The sequence below is a fragment of the Balaenoptera borealis genome (assembly GCF_965194805.1).
Source record: "Balaenoptera borealis genome assembly, chromosome: 8".
NCBI classification, from domain to species: Eukaryota; Metazoa; Chordata; class Mammalia; order Artiodactyla; family Balaenopteridae; genus Balaenoptera; species Balaenoptera borealis.
In genome coordinates, this window is record NC_138865.1 from 71,125,708 (window position 1) to 71,142,385 (window position 16,678).

Sequence of the window (16,678 nt, forward strand, 5' to 3'; positions counted from 1 at the left end):
TCCCATCCACTGCATTCGATATGAAGGTATTAGAACTGTGTCCTTGTGGCTCCCCTCCCCTCCCCCACCAGGTCTGGGCTGACGCGCCTGCTTCTTCATCTGACACGCAGGACCCAAGGTCTCTAAATCGTGTGCCTTCTGTCCAAACTGTGAGGGGAACAAGATACAGACAGTGTGTTACCTGTTTTGCTGAAGGTAACTTCCTCATCTCGGAGTCCTGGGTAGCTGTGTGGTTATCCAACACTCCCTACTCCTTTTAGAAAGGATAAGAGATGGCTAACACTAAAGACACATGTCAGTACAATTAATAAAACAAAAAGAAAAGCAAGGCCAAGAAAAGAAGGGGAAAGCTTACTCATACTCTGATGTGTGAGTGTTAAGATGTGCCTTGGAGATTCCTGGCTGCTGGAGTGTGGCCTGGGGTAGGGGAACTGTGATGCGTTATCTACTCCTTACCCAGAGACACAATTCTTATGTCAGGTAGCTTGATTTTTGAGGGGGGGAAAGAAAAAAGGAAAGAAACAAAAAAAAAACACCTAGTTTACGGCTATAGGGTAGATCATATCCAGACTCATTCCTCTGTTCCTCATTTTAGTATCTGAAACTTGAGTTTGATGGCATGTTTCTGTACTTCGTCACAGTTTACAAAGAATTTTCACGTTAAAATCTTAGTTAAGCACCACACTGATTCTGCAAGATAAACTGAGCAGGCAATATTATTTTATCCATTTCACAAATGAGGAAACAGACACTCACAGAAATTAAGTGAACTGCTCAAAATCGGAGAGGTGATGAGTAACAGGCAGGTCTTTGGACTCTAGATCTTAGGTTATTTCAGTGACATGGAGCTTCCTCCCCAGGCATAAAGTTAACCAGATAAAAGCAAAACTGGGCTTCCCTGGTGGCGCAGTGGTTGAGAACCTGCCTGCCAATGCAGGGGACACGGGTTCGAGCCCTGGTCTGGGAAGATCCCACATGCCGCGGAGCAGCTGGGCCCATGAGCCACAACTACTGAGCCTGTGCGTCTGGAGCCTGTGCTCCGCAACAAGAGAGGCTGCGATAGTGAGAGGCCCGCGCACTGCAATGAAGAGTAGCCCCTGCTCGCCGCAACTAGAGAAAGCCCTCGCACAGAAATGAAGACCCAACACAGCCATAAATAAATAAATAAATAAATAAATAAATAAATAAATAAATAAATAAATAAATAAATAAATAAATAAAATTAAAAAAAAAAAAAAGCAAAACTGTTTCCAGGTGTCTTCAATCTTCAAGACCTCTGATCAAGCTTCTACTATCACATACCATTCTCTCAGGGGGAAATTTGGCACTAATAAGACTGGTTGATCTGTTAACTAATCTGGCACCAATCTGGAAATCGGTACTAACAACTAACCCTCACCCTGGGGGAAGCACAACCCTGAACGTGTTCAACATCAACCAAAGAAGCAGTAAAATCATTTTGAAGGGGTTGATGGGTAACGTGCATTCTATCGATAACTTCATGTAACACTGGTAAGAATAAGATTAGTCTCTAGTAAACAGGATATCTGAATGGAGAGTGTATCCCATTTCTCAGCTGGCTTATCATATACCAAACAGTAATACTGGAACCTCTAGACCACAGCACCAGACATGAGTGTGAAATGGTTCAATCATTGAGGCCATTAGCTTAACTTGAGCTCTGCCCACGGTTATACTGGAATGAGGACAGAGGTTGGAAGAGTGTGCAGAACATGTCAGGTCCACTTGGCTCTGGTCTGCAGATGGGGGACCAGACAAGCCACAGGCTCCCCCGCCTGCCCACAGAGGACAGTGACCAGGGCCAGTCGTCGGGCTCCTGGCCTCTGCAGCCTGTCCCCAGCTAGTCTCAGCTAGTCTCCTGGCTTGAAATACCAAACAGTGGGGGGAAACTGCAGCTCATATCACAAAGGGCCAATCTCCACAGTAAATAAGGAACTTCAAGATAGGGGAGAGGGGATTCAATTAAAAAAATGAGCAAAAGACATACACAGATGGCTCATAGAAAAAACATAAATGGTCCTTTAACGTATGAAAAGATTTCAGTCTCACTAACAAAGGAAAAGGGGATTATAAACTATATCAACCGTATTTGTTTTCTATTGCTGTATGACAAATTGCCATAAATCTAGCGGCTTAAAACAATGCAAATGTATCATCTTACAGTTTTGTTGGCCCATCGTCTGACCCAGGTCTCTCCAGGCTAAAATCAAGGTGTTAACTGGGCAGAGGGCTGTTCCAAGCTTCTACAGAACTCCTGAAATCTTTGCCTCAGCGCCCCCTTCCTCCATCTTCGAAGCCAGCAACAGCGGTCAAGTCTTTTTGCGGCTTTGAAACTTCCCAGCATCTTCTGTTGTGACACCTCTGGGGCAGCTGGGAAAGGTTCTCCACGTCCAAGGATTCAGGCCATTAGAATGGGCCCACCTGGAATCCGGGATCACCTCCCCACCTCCAGATCCCTGACTTCATCACATCTGCAAAGTCCCTTTTGCCACGAAGATAACACCTTCACAGGCCCCAGGAGCCAGGGTGTAGCCCTCTCTGGGGGCCATTGTTCTGCTGACCGCACCCACGTACAGCGCTTTACCTTTCAAGACTGGTAAAGCCCCCATGGCAACCTAGCGCTGGCAATGCCATAGCAGCAGCTCTCTGGAGGAAGTGCCGTGGACACCATCTACCAAAATTACCTTAAAATAGACCTCCTGTCCTACCATTTCTTTCCGTCTCTACTGTCACCACCCCAGTGCAAGCAGCACCCCTCTGCCTGCGCAACTGCACGGTCTTTGCTTTGCTCCCCCTTCAAACTACACTCCGCACAGCAGCAGAGACCTTTGAAGAGAGTAAATCAGATCACAGCATTCGCTGCTTCAACACTCCAATGACTTCCCGTCTCACTCACCATAAAATTCCAACTCCTTCCCTGGCCTGCAAGGCAGCAAGTCGCAGCCCCCAGTGACGTCACCCTTGCTCACAGCACCGATCACACTGGCCTGCTTCCTGCTCTAAGCGCTGTCTCACCTTGCTGCGCCTCCTGCCTGGAAGGCTCTTCCCCCAGACCTTGACTGCAATGGTTCATTGTCCCTTGGGACTAGCTCGGATTTCATCTCCTTAGAGAGGCCCTCTTTCCCTAACCACCATGTCGACAGCCGCGACCCCTCCAGACACACGCGTCTTATCACTCTGTCTCCACAGTGGTCTTCACTTTCTGAAAGCATCTTGCTCACTCACTGCTGTACGTGATTATCCACTGTCTCCCCTGCTGGACATGTAAGATCCACGAGACAGACGTTTTAGGCACTGCTGTATACCTCATGCCTGGAAAAGGGTCTGACCCAATGCAGTCACACAACGAATATTTGTTGAATAAACGAAAAATAAAATAGAAACACAGATGGAAGAAAGGGAAAAAGGGAGGGAGGGACTCTGGCCCAGACAGCAGACTCACCAGCAAAGATGAATTCAACTCAGTTCAGCAAACAGTTATTAGTGTTTGATGAATCCAATCTGCCTCCCTGAATTAATGTATATACTGTATTTTAGATAAACCCCCCAACCTCAGGATCAGAGTTAAAGGGTGATGTAAAAATAGGGAGTAGTTTTATAAGTGCTGAGATCAACACCGAGAGTCAACTGTTAGTACACACTGGACTGAGCTGACATTGGGTGTCTGAAGCAATACCCGAGAACTCTCACTGCCAATAAACATCAGAAAATGTGCTGTTACTAGAATACTGAATCAGTATTTTCTTCTGACAACAAACCAGCTGTTTATAGTCTACTTTAAGAGTTTCTTGTGCATTTTTTTTCTGAAATGCATGCTCAGTGGTACCGTACACTAAGACTGGGTTAGTGATTGTGAAGTCTACTAACAGACATAAGAGACCAGAGGAAACTGGGTTTGCAATGTAATTTGGGAGCAATATGTATGTGAATTTTCTTAGGGGAATTTTTTTATAAGTTGAAAAGTAAGACACCTTGAGGCTGAGACAGAAATTCAGACCCGCACTTACAGAGTTGCTTGTGACCAAGGCAAAAGGAACCCTGACAAGTCAAGAGCCAGTGAGACAGCAGCCAGAGCCCCAGGGGGCCCAGAGGTACCCTCACTCCGTTCCCTGGGCTTCATGGCACAACATAGAGCACCCCTAGGCTCAGAGTCCAGATCACCTGGCAGAGGTACAGAATTCACAGTATCCCACATCAGGTGGCAGCTGGCCTTACCCTGGGCCCCCTTCCCTACTAACCTCAGCCCTTTAAGCAACTTCAGAGTCCTCATTACCCCAGAGGCACACATTAGACTAACCTATAGAACAAAGAGAGAAGTCAGCAATGAAGCAAAAATTGCGGGCCTGGGAGAAGAAGTAAGAGGAAAAAAACAGATGTTGACGAGATAAAAGGAATCATCTCATGTGAGTCTACAGGTGATTCCAAAGGCCAAGAAAGGCGGGTTAGCAGAAGAGGCTGCCCTTAGCCAAAAGTTAATGAGAGGGAGAGAACGGGGAGTTATCACTCAGTGGGTTTAGTGTTTCAGTTTGGGAAGATGAAACAAGTCCCGGAGATGGATGGTGGTGATGGTTGAACAACACTGTGAAGGTACTTAATGCCACTGAACTGCGCACTTAAAAACGGTTAAAATGGTCCATTTTATGTTAGGCATATTTTACCACAATAAAATCTTTTAAAAATAAGATAGCTAATAAAACAACAGATAGGACAGAAGGGCATCCACGAGATCCAAAGAATAGTGGGTGGCTGAGGGGGTGGTCAACGGACAGGATCCCTGAACCAGCAGATAACCAGGAACCCAAGGGTCAAGGACTCCAGGGGGACACAGTGGAGCAGGTAGGAGAAACTGATGACACAGATGAGCCTTCTGACATTCCAAAAGTCTCCTACGGCAGCAAACACAAGGCTGTACAGCACTACAGTGATACCTAGTGTCACCCACCACCTATAAAAGTTTTCCAATGCTATGAATAACTACGGCAGTAAATTCTGAGACAGTCTATGAACTACCCTCTTCCAACTGGCAACGTGAAGAACAGCTGTCTATTCTCATCAGCTCTCGGGTTTTCTCTTCTACTTTCCACAGGAGTGATGGCGGTTTTCCATTTTCAGAAATCCAAAGATAAAAATTATTCTTGCCAAGTTTCTAGGGCAAGAGAATTCCTTCTCCCTTGTTCTGAGGAAATGCTTGTCACCCAAGGTCTAAAAAGTTGCTTAAGCCCTTCAGAAACAAACCAATGTTTTCTACGGGCCAATAACACAACAAAGAAAATCTGTCACCAGGTCCCTCTATGGTTTAATTCCTCAAACACTATTCCTCTCACTACAAAGTATATGTGATAATGAGGGAAAAGAGGAAATTTTTAAAAGACTGAATGAATATTAACATATTGCTAGTGATAATAAAATGCAAACCTAGAAAATCCTCCATGATCTAAACTTCTGGTCATCAAAGAGACACTGACTGGGTTTTATATCTTTAGTGTTTGCCAGGATGAAGGCATCTTATTGTTCAATTTTAAAAAACTTCACAGGATGAAGGTATCTTACCTTTTAATTCTAAAAAATTTCAGTACGAATCTTCTGAAGCCCTCACACACTGCTGGTGGGAATGTAGTAAAATAGTGCAGCCTCTTTGGCAAATACTGTGACAGTTCCTCAAAAGGTTAAACATAGTGTTACTGTATGACTCAGCAATTCCACTCTTTAATATATACCCAAGAGAATAAAACATATATTCATACAAAAACTGGTACCAAAATGTGATGGAAGCATTACTCATAATAGCCAAAAAGCATAAGCAACCCAAAAGTCCATCATCTGAAAAAAACCAAAATATGACTTATCCGTATAATGGAATATTATTTAGTTTTAAAAAAGGAATAATAAATACATACTACAACAGGGGTAAACCTTGCAAACCTGAGGCTAAGTTAAAGAGGTCGCCTATGACCCCAGTGTGGGAGCAGATGGAGAGTGACTACTAATGGTACAGAGTTTCTTTTAGGAGGAGATAAAAATGTTCCCCAACTAGATTCCAGGGACGGTGGCACAGCTCTGTGAATTTACCAGAAAACACTGAATTGTACACTTTAAGTAGATGAAGTGTATAGTATATGAATTTCACCTTAGGCTGTTAAACTACATTTGAATTTTTAGTCATTTAAAAAATTCAGATACATTTAAAAAAGATCACAAAAAATGCAGATTGAACATCAATGATTTTACTCTGATATCTGCAAGTGGGTTCATGATCACTAACAGAGTGTTTGAAAACACAACTTCAAATTTAACCATCACTATTCATTTATTCAGCAAAGGTTTACTGACCACATGCTACAAAGCCAGGTACTGTACTATGCACATGAGTACATGATGAATAAAAAATGCAATCCCTGCCCTTAAGATTACACTTTCACAAAGCAGACAGAGGTGTAAACCAATCAAATGTTTCTTTGTCTTTTACATATGCTGTTATAAAACTAACTTGTTATTGTACAGCACAGGAAAATATAGCCATTATTTTGTAATAACTTTATATGGAGTATAATCTATAAAAATATGTTGTACACCTGAAATTAATAATATTGTAAGTCAAGGGCTTCCCTGGTGGCGCAGTGGTTGAGAATCTGCCTGCCAATGCAGGGGACACAGGTTCAAGCCCTGGTCTGGGAAGATCCCATATGCCGCGGAGCAACTGGGCCCGTGAGCCACAACTACTGAGCCTGCGCTCTGGAGCCTGCGAGCCACAACTACTGAGCCCGTGTGCCACAACCACTGAAGCCTGCGCGCTTAGAGCCCGTGCTCCGCAACAAGAGAAGCCACTGCAATGAGAAGCCCGCGCACCACAACAAAGAGTAGCCCCCGCTCGCCGCAACTAGAGAAAGCCCGTGCGCAGCAACGAAGACCCAAAGCAGCCAAAAATAAATAAATAAATAAATACATATATTGTAAGTCAACTATACTTCAATTAAAAAAAAATAATTTGTGACTTTAAACCCTGTATTTACCTTTTTTGGTGGGTCTAGATGTTTTCCAAATTGCCTTTCTAGCCAAGGTAGACCAGTAGGCTACTTCCTATGTACTTTGTCATTTTAACTTCTTTACAGAAATACTGTCTACAGAGAATTTCTATCAGGTCGGTTAACTGCTATATTTGACACGTAAGCACAGACTTCCCTTGGAATAAATAAAATTGACTGAGACGCTATTTAAAACACTAGGCTATCAAAATGATCAGTACTATTAATCTTAAGTGTCTTCTTTCATTCAAGCCTCCAACTCTTGCTTCAGTTTAAGATTTGTTTTGTTAAACATCCTAGAAATTTCTTTGACTCTGAAAGTAAAATTGGGGAATGCTTTTATCTGAAGGCCTTTTTAAACCTAATCTCCACATCCTCTATTCTACTTGAAATTGAGAGCTCTGTCTAAAATCAGATGGAGCTCGTCTCATGTAAGTAGCCAGAATGCTCCAAACATCAACTCTCAAACTAACTTGGATAAAATGTTTTGGTGCTTCATTTGAAATGCTTCTTTCTGTACAACATGGAAAACTGCAAAGATAAAAACTGAAATATTTCAAATTTAAATAACTCCACAGAAGATTTTAGGGCAGCACAACTACTCTGTGTGCTACTATAATGATGGACACACGTCATCATTAATTTCTCTAAACTCACAGAATGTATGACGCCAACAGTGAACCCTAATGTAAACTATGGACTCTGGGTGATTACGGTGTGTCCATGTGGGTCATCAATTGTAACAAATGTACCTCTGGCGGGGGATGCTGATAATGGGAGAGGTGTGCGTGTGTGCAGGCAGGGGGTGTATGGGAAATCTCCATACCTTCCTCTCAATTTTGCTGTAAATCTGTAAGTTCTCCAATGAATAAAGTTTACTTTTAAGAAACTTAATTCAACACCTTCAATTGTTAGCTCCTCAGTCACATTTCTTACTGGTAAAAACTGCATGGGGACATTATTCCATTTTCAAACTACCACACTGCACGTTTGTAAAGCATTTAAGCCCTTCAAAGGCACATAACCAGGACGGCGTGTGTGCCCTACCGGCATGAGCTCTCTCTCTGTGCTGAAGTGGAATTACTGCTAAAGAAGAGAAGTGAAGGAGGGGGTCCCGCCATTATCAGATGCAGACCTGGCTGACCCTTCCAACGGGGGAAAGGTGAGTGAAAGCAGGCCGTGGGCGCTGGGGGGAGGCCTGAGATGGCAGGAGGCGGCTTGATGTGGAGGAGTGCGAACGTGAGTGTGTGTGGAAGCCCGGGGTGCTCCAGAAGGGAGGCCCCAGGAGATAACATTCAGGTCCTTACTTACAAAGGACACGTATGCAGAACCGAATTCTCTACAATGCAGCCCTTCATCTAACAGCCCTGCACAGAAAAGGAGAGGCAGAGAACTATGCGGACCTCAGCGTGAGCACTGGATAAAATGGCATTCTACTTGCTGCATAGGAGGCTGAAGGAAAAGCAGAATATAAAATAAAACGAGGAGCCCAAATTTCAAAGAGGAGGAATGCCTATGAGATTTTTTAAGTCAGTTGATAACTTTCAAAATACAAAATATATATCTAGGAAGCTAAAATTTAAAAAGTAAAACCACAGAAATAATGCTGAAGTTGCTATTAATTCACTGTCATTTATAACCGAAAGCGCTCACCCTTTTTTCCAGGTGACCCAAAATGGCTGGGAAGAAACCATTTGCTAATCGATAGAGCACCTGTTAGCATATCTGATCCTGCCAGTATAAGAGACAGCAATGAATAGGGCATTTCTTCAAAAGGTTGTTCCTTCACAGTAACACCCGCAATCACAGATAAAAATAACAACAAAAATATTTTATACGCATTGTGGGAGGAATCGTCAGGCAGTGTTTTGATCCATCTTGGCCAATCTTTGGCTAAGGATCGTAGGGACTTTCTTCTAAGGTGTTGTCCTACTCAGAGGGATCAGCTCTCCAAGAGATCAAACAACAGCTTGGTAAACCCAATTTCCTTCACAGTGGCCTTAGAACTCGGCCAGTAATCTCAGCAATAATTCTCGGGCATCTCTCACTCTCACTTTTGGCACTTTCAGGAGCCAAAAGGAGATAACGAAGAAGCCTCAAGGACATAAACATCTGCTGGACTTCACTAAACCACTGCCCTTGCAGACACTCAACATCAGGTATGTGAAGGAGAAGGTGAGCAACCCGCCCCCGTGGAAGCCAGGTTGGTGGGCTGCACTATCCCATGACAACTGCTACAACCTCTCACGAGGTAACTGCGAATCCAAGCCTTCCACATCGATATAATGGAATACTAGGCCATTAAAAAACTCCAGTTTTAAATGAAAAAAATAAAAACTACACACGAGTGGGAACAATACACTCCCAATATGTTAAATACATAAATTACATATACACATGCACACATATGAAAACGACAGACAGACACACAAGCTTGCACATGCAGCTTGTAATCAATCCTGGGATAACAAAGAGATTGGGATTGGATTGGAACATATTCGTTGAATGTGTTTTGTACTCTATAAATGTTTACCGTTTACCTGCATAAAGTTAAATGTTATTTTAAAGAAATCCTTATCTCTGGAAATTTAATACAAGCTACATGTTTGTTAGCAGCACACTATGCAGGAAGTTGGGCCCACTGTGCTGCATAAAACTTGAGGAACACTCTTTAGCCAATCTGTCTAGTCACTGCTTCTCTCTCTCTCCCCCTCTCTTCCCCTCTCCCTCCCGCCCCTTCACTGCCCTTTCTGTCTTTCTCCCTCTTTACATTACATAGTTTAATTCTACTGGCATTTCTGTTTTTCTCGTGTTCAAGTCCCAGCCCAGTCCGGAAGTTAATGATCCCAACTCAAGAGCTTTGGTGGAAGTCCTGAGTAATGATGATGGATGAGGCTCCTGCCCCACCAAGAAGAGCTGGCCCACCTTTCTTGGGCAGGCATAGCCTCCCCGCCCATACGTGAGCACAGGAGCGACACACACTGCTGGCTTCCACACTCCGCTCCCTTGGAGTGTTGGTTCAAGACTCCAAAATGACTCCAAGGTCTATCAGCTCCAGAAGCAACGAAGGGAATCTGGTCACATCCTCCTTGACCCTGAACCTTCTATCATGCTCCCCTGCTGCTTCTATTTGTAACTTTCTCTATCACCGCTCTGAAATGCCCTGCGAGAACTTCTTTGTCATTCTGAACTCCGTCTAGCCTGAAATCCTCCTCTAAGGCTTCGCTATCTTGGGGTATGCTATCAGACTCTGACACCCCTTCCACTGCGGTGCAATGCCGGACAGCAGGCTACACCAAGTTCACCTGTGGTTCCCTACCAGATGCCCAGCGTTGACATTTATCCATCACAGGCCTGTCCCTGTATTTCTCCCCGTGAAGACCAGTGGCTGCAACCTTCCATGCCAGCCAAGAATGGCGCTGCCCCTAACAGTGTTCCTATTTGCCCATCAGCCCTAAATCCCTTCTGAGAATTAAACCATAACCTCTAATCATAACTGTCCATTTTCCAAGGAAACACGGCAACTATTCCCACAGCCTCACTTCACAGGCAGGTGAAGAAATTCATGGGCTTTGGGACCAGACAGACCTAGGCTGAATCCCAGCTTAATTCAGCTTTATTCTGGGGCAGTTTCCTTACCACTGGCTTCCTTATCTGTAAATAGGAATAATAATTCCTACTTTATAAGATGTGTGTGAACATCAAATGAGTTACTCCCCTCTTTACTCCTCTGGAACATCCCCTATCAGTCCCTCCAGCTGAATCCACCAGGTCTGCCCTGACCTGGTAGTATTTGGTAATTAACCTTACACACAGCTTAAAATCCCAAAGTGCAGGAATCATATTTCTGACAGATATACTCCTTCCTTCTTAAGAAAAGGAAAGTTTAGAAACTGCTGTAAATATATGAGCAACTGAGCTAAAAAAAAAAGAAAATAATACCATTCCCTTTGTTAGCTACAGAATCTGTAGCCCCAGTAACACACACAGGGACAGATACACAAACACACCGACCTGCAGCAGAGATTACAAGTCTATATCTCACCTGCCTTCTTTGGTGCCCGCTAACCTTCTTCTTTATAATGGTCAAGGCTCCTAGAATCTTCAAAAGCCTCAAAGACCTCATCCCTCATTTTTGAGAAGAGGAAACAACAGGACCAGAGAGCTAAAGTGACTTGTCTAAAGTTGCACAGCTAGTTAATGACAGCTAGGCAGCTGACAACTTTAGCCCGGTGGTTAAGCGCAGCAAACTGAGTAACTCATGAAAAGCTTACTTAAGAGGAACCGCACTGCAAGGTTCCATTTCATGGAGGCTTAGAAGGCTCAAAAGATTCTGTGAACCTCGGCACATGTGTCTAATATGAAATATATGTCTTCATTTGCCAACAGGATGTCACAGATCTTTGTCTGGTGGATTTCTTAGAGCCCCTGCATTCTAGACCAGTGCCATTAAATAGAACTTTGTGAGAAATGGAAATGCACACTTTCCAATATGGCAGGCCTTAGCTATATATGTGCCTGTTGAGCACCTGAAATATGGTTAGTGCAACTGAGGAATGAAATGTTTTAATTTTTTAATTTTATGTTTTATTGTGGTTAAAATACACGCAACATGAAATTTACCATCTTAACGATCTTTAAGTGCACAGTTCAGTGGTATTAACTACATTCATAATGTTGTGCAACCATCACCACCATCCATCTCCATAGCTCTTTCCATCTTGTAAAACTGAAACCCTATACTCATGAAACAATAACTCTCTACTCCCCCCTGCCCCCAGCCCCTGACAACCACCATTCTACCTTCTGTCTCTCTGATTTTGACTACTCTAAGTGGAATCATACAGTATTTGTGTTTTTGTGACTGGCTTGTCTCACTTAGCGTAATGTCCTCAAGGTTCATCCACATTGTAGCATGTGTCAAAATTTCCCTCCTCTTCAAGGCTAAGTAATTTTTTACCACATTGTGCTTACCATTCATCTGTCAGTGGACAATTGAGTTGCTTCCACATTTTAGCTATTGTGAATAATGCTGCTATGAACATGGATATACAAATATCTCTTTAAGACGCTGTTTTCTATTCTTTTGGGTATGTACTCAGAAGTAGAATGGCTGGATCATGTGGTAATTCTATTTTTAATTTTTGAGAAACCACCATACTGTTTTCCATAGCAGCTGTACCATTTTACGTTCCTACCAACTGTGCACAAAAGCTCCAATTTCCCCACATCCTCACCAATATTGTTATTGTCTGTTTTTTTGATAGTAGTCATCCTAATGGGTGTGAGGTGGTATCTCATTATAGTTTTGATTTGCATTTCTCTAATGACTAATGATATCAAGCATCTTTCCTTGGGCTTTTGACCATTTGTATATCTTCTTTCGATGAATATTTTAATTTTATTTCACTGTAATCAACTTAAATAGCCAAATGTGGCTAAGGGTTTCCATACTGGACAGTGCAGCTCTAGAATACCTAATTATTGAGGTAATTTGGAGACCCAGTGCAGTAAGCATAGTGAGCTCTGAAGACAGATGGACCAATTCAGACACTTGCTAGTTCTTCAGATGCCGCCAGTCACTTAAAATTTTTATACCTCAATTTTCCCATGGTATAAAATAGGATTAATACCTCCTTCTTCTAAGAATGAAATGAAATGAATCAGCATACATGCAGCCCCTGGTAAAATCTTAGTACATGGGAGAGAATTTAAGCCAATGGACACGCCTTGCCTCAATTCCAGTATCCACTGATAGCTGACACATAGGATTCGGCTTTTTTAGACACTCTCCCCAAATGGATTGCAGTCCTTTCCAGAGAAATGGACTTTCATTCTAGGAAACAAGGATCTTTAGCTCCCACCAAGAGGACCCACAAATGGAAGGGGCTGACTGAGATGAAATCTGGACTCTCACTTCTCTGGCATTCTGTGATTCTGACTCTGTCCAGATTCAGCCTTGACAAATAACCAACAGAAAAGTGAAGCCGTCAAACTTCTGGTTTCAGAATTGAGGCCCACCTCCTTTGTGAGGCCGTCAAAAACAGACCTTCAGTAGGGAGGATCTTTTAAGAAACCTCTCAGCTCTGAATGTGCTTAGGGGCTCAGGACCATCCCGAGACTCTATGTCTTTCAGCCCTCCATCCCAGCCACAGGGTTACCTGGCGCTGCCATGGTCGGGGTGCTGGCCGGTGGGGTCTGCGAGGTGCTGCTGCCCTCAGTCATCAGGCATGGGGTGCTGCTGTCGTTCTCCCTCTTGATGAGCAGCTCAGCCGCGCTGGGCAGCGGGATGGGGTGGCTGATGCCCAATTCCTCCTCCTGGGCCTGCTGCCGTCTCAGGGCCACCTGGAAGCACAGGGCAGTGGGTCACCCTCCAGCACCCCAGAGTCACTCAGTGCAGCTTTGCCAAAGCCACGGAAGCCCCACCCACCCCAGGGTGAATCCCTCCTTGCTTTTTAAAGCTACGCAGGTAACTCTGAGATGCAGCCAAAGCTGAGAAATGGTTTCGAGCCAGAGTCCCTAGCCCACAGTAAAAGTGCACAAAAAATGTCCCTTAAAGAAGTGAGTATGTAGAGTGGCGGGAAAGGCTGGATGAGGAGAAGCTGCAGAGTCAGCAGAGGCATTCAACATGAGTAGAAGCCAGCACTGACAGACTAGGAAGGAAGGAGAATGGGATCACTCACTCTTTCCTTCCACAGATGTGTCAAAGGCTGCTGTACTGGGAACAGCGACCAGCAAGATACAGTAAGGTTAGATTAGATCCCAAGGTACTCACTGTTTACAAGGAGAAGCAGGAAACAGGCAAACATGCAACTGCAACTCAAGACAAAATGTGGTAAACACCACAGGACAGGCATACACAGATCCTCCAGAAGAAACTCAGGCAGAAACGGCTTTAAGTGTAAGTATAAGCTGCAGGTGGTACTGGAACAGGGCCTTGAAGAATAGGATGAGTGGGGCTTGACGGGCAAGGATGAAGGGGCAGAACAACCCGGAATAAGAGAGCAGGGAAGGCAGGGGCTGCTCGGGAAACCTTGCAGAGCCCTGTTCTCTGTGGGGGAGGGAGCACATACAGAAGTAATGGGGAAAAGGGGGCTGGAATACGGCGCTGGAGTCTCAGGAGAGAGAGGCTGGAGGTGGAGAGAAAGGGAGACGACATGTTCCATATTCCAGGCAGGAGGGAAGGAGATGCAAGTGGGGGCTGGAAAGGACCCAGCATACCTAAGACACTCCTCATGGTCCCTCTTCTTGTAAATAACATTGTTTAAGGTTGAAAAAAGAGGTGTCAGGAAAATAAATTCTATTTTGGCTTACTATAAATAACAAAAATGGAGACTTTCTGTTGAAACTGACCATTGGTAATAATGAAATGAGAAAGGGAAGCACCTGTACCTCAAGAGGCCCAAATACAAGCCAAAAGTTGAAATCAAAATGGTAAACCAGAAACACAACTACAATTTACACATTGTCTTAGGAATACCGTAGTCCAAATTTAGAAAAATGATTAATTTGGAAGTAATTTTACTCATAACAAGGGGAGTCTTCAACTTTAAAAAAATCCTTGAATAATCAATTAAGATTAAATAATTAAGCTTAATTCTTGAATTTTCTCTTACTAACCAAGAAGTTTAGGAACAGAATATCAAAGATTTGGCCACATATTTTTTAAAAGAGTACCCATGAACTTGTGAAGTATGTCAATGCAAACTTATACCCTGGTTTACACGAATCCCATGCATGCACAAAACATACAGGGTATTACATAGTCCATAAGCTTAAAACACCTTTACAAAGACCTCTCAAGCGTACTTAGGAAGTGTTATTTAAATGGAGAAGGTGGGGCAATTGATTTAAAATGCAATTGCTTTAGAGTCAGATCTAAGATCAATTTCAAACTATTTTAGAATGCCTGTTACATGAATGTTAAAGGATTTCATTTAGCACAGCACAAGCCTGCTGGTGTGGAAAACAGTGAAATTTCATACTATAAAAGTAATCTTGAGTTGCTTTTGTTTTTAACAAAGCAAACATCCTCCTTCCAAGTTAGTACGCCTACTAATACAGCTTATTCAAAATTAACGGCCCTACTTGGATATATATTTTTATTACATTTTGAGGACAATTCCCCTCCCAAGCATACTCTCCATACTAAATATTAAAGCCAACAGCTAAATGTTCAGAAAACTTTTCTACCTACAAATACAATTTAAATGTCCATAAGTATTTTTTTCAGTAAACTCATTGTGATGCATTTTAATGCTACACTCAGTGTATTCTTTTCATCCATTACAGATTAAGATAAAAATCTATAAAGAAACTCAGTAAAACAACCTATATTTCCATGAGTGCACTCGCAATCTGTGAAGCCAAAATATATCTAGTTTAAAACATTTCAAAATTGGATGTACATAAAAAGTATGATTTCTAAGCATTTGTGCACTCCTGTGCAAGGATCTTACCTAAATCATTTTCAGTGGGGGGTATTTACCCATTCCTAACCAAAAGCAGCACGTAGTAAACATTTCTTTGGTACCTTTTCATTTTAAATAACCTGTTTTAAAAGTATGAAACAACTTTTAGCGGGAAAGAATGTATATTATTCTCTTCTAAAACTCATTTTCGGATACCAACGACGTTAACTATTTCCGTGAAGGTGCTAAATTACTGCCCAGCTTAGGACGCTTTAAAAAACTAACACACTCCATGAACAAAACCTCAAATTCTTGCATTTACTCCTCTGCGTACATTTAAAAAAATTCTTAGCTGTGTTTTAAAACACACTCAAAAAAAAAAAAAAGAAAAAAAAAACACACTCAAAGTAATGTGTACTTCAATAACTTCGGTGGAGACAGCAAATTTTAAAAGGCTAATGAAATTTCCGTAGTGCTCAAAATGGCTGAGACACTCAACCTGGATCCACCGGGGCGAATACGAAAAGTGCGCCAAGAGCACAACGAGGACCACGCCACGCTGGCGTCCGTTACAGCGCCTTTTCCAGAAAAACAAAGCCTCTCGACGCGTTATGCGGATAAGCAGCAGCCAGCCGGGTCTCCGCTTCGCCCTAACGAGTAGCCAGAGCGGGCACCCTCTCTAATATAAGCGCACCTCCCTGCTCGAGGCGGAGTCAGGGATCCCACTGAACCACGAGGGGGCAAACCCCCCAACTCTGCTCAGAGAGCGAGGTCAGAGATTCCCGGGGACCCCCGAAGGCGCAACCGCGAAACTCTCTGCCAGAAGCGGGGTCGAAGATCCCGGGGACCCTTCCCCAGCAGTGCGAACCCCGCAACTCTCAGCTCTGAAAGGGAAATCAGACATCCGGGGGATCCTCGGGACCCCCGGGACCCCCGAGGGGGCGAACCCCACAACTCCTGCTGGAGGGAGGGGTCAAGGATCCGGAGCCGCCGGAGCAAACCCCGCACCTCCCTGCTCCGTCTGCGGGACCGGAGAGGAGTCCCGGCCCTCCGAGAGCGGCGTCCGCACGTGGCTGGGAGCCCGGGCCCCGAGCGCGCCGCGGCTCTCGGGAAGCACCGCCGCCTTCTTCCCGAACCCGCGCCTCGCGTGGCGCCCGCTTGGTCCGAGGGGCTTTACCAAAAAAGTTCCGGGCTGAACCCCGGTTCCGGGGCGCCCGCACTCAC

The 16,678-nt window shown here is 43.9% G+C and overlaps 1 protein-coding gene across 1 annotated transcript in view; it reads right to left on the reverse strand.

The window, feature by feature from the left end:
* The window catches only part of DMRT1 (doublesex and mab-3 related transcription factor 1), a 154,896-nt gene that overhangs the window by 108,183 nt on the left and 30,035 nt on the right, over nucleotides 1–16,678 (reverse strand). The window contains exon 2 of the mRNA XM_082403693.1: nucleotides 13,205–13,388. Within this exon, the coding sequence (XP_082259819.1) occupies nucleotides 13,205–13,388 (184 nt within the window). The remainder of the gene's footprint in view (nucleotides 1–13,204; nucleotides 13,389–16,678) is intronic.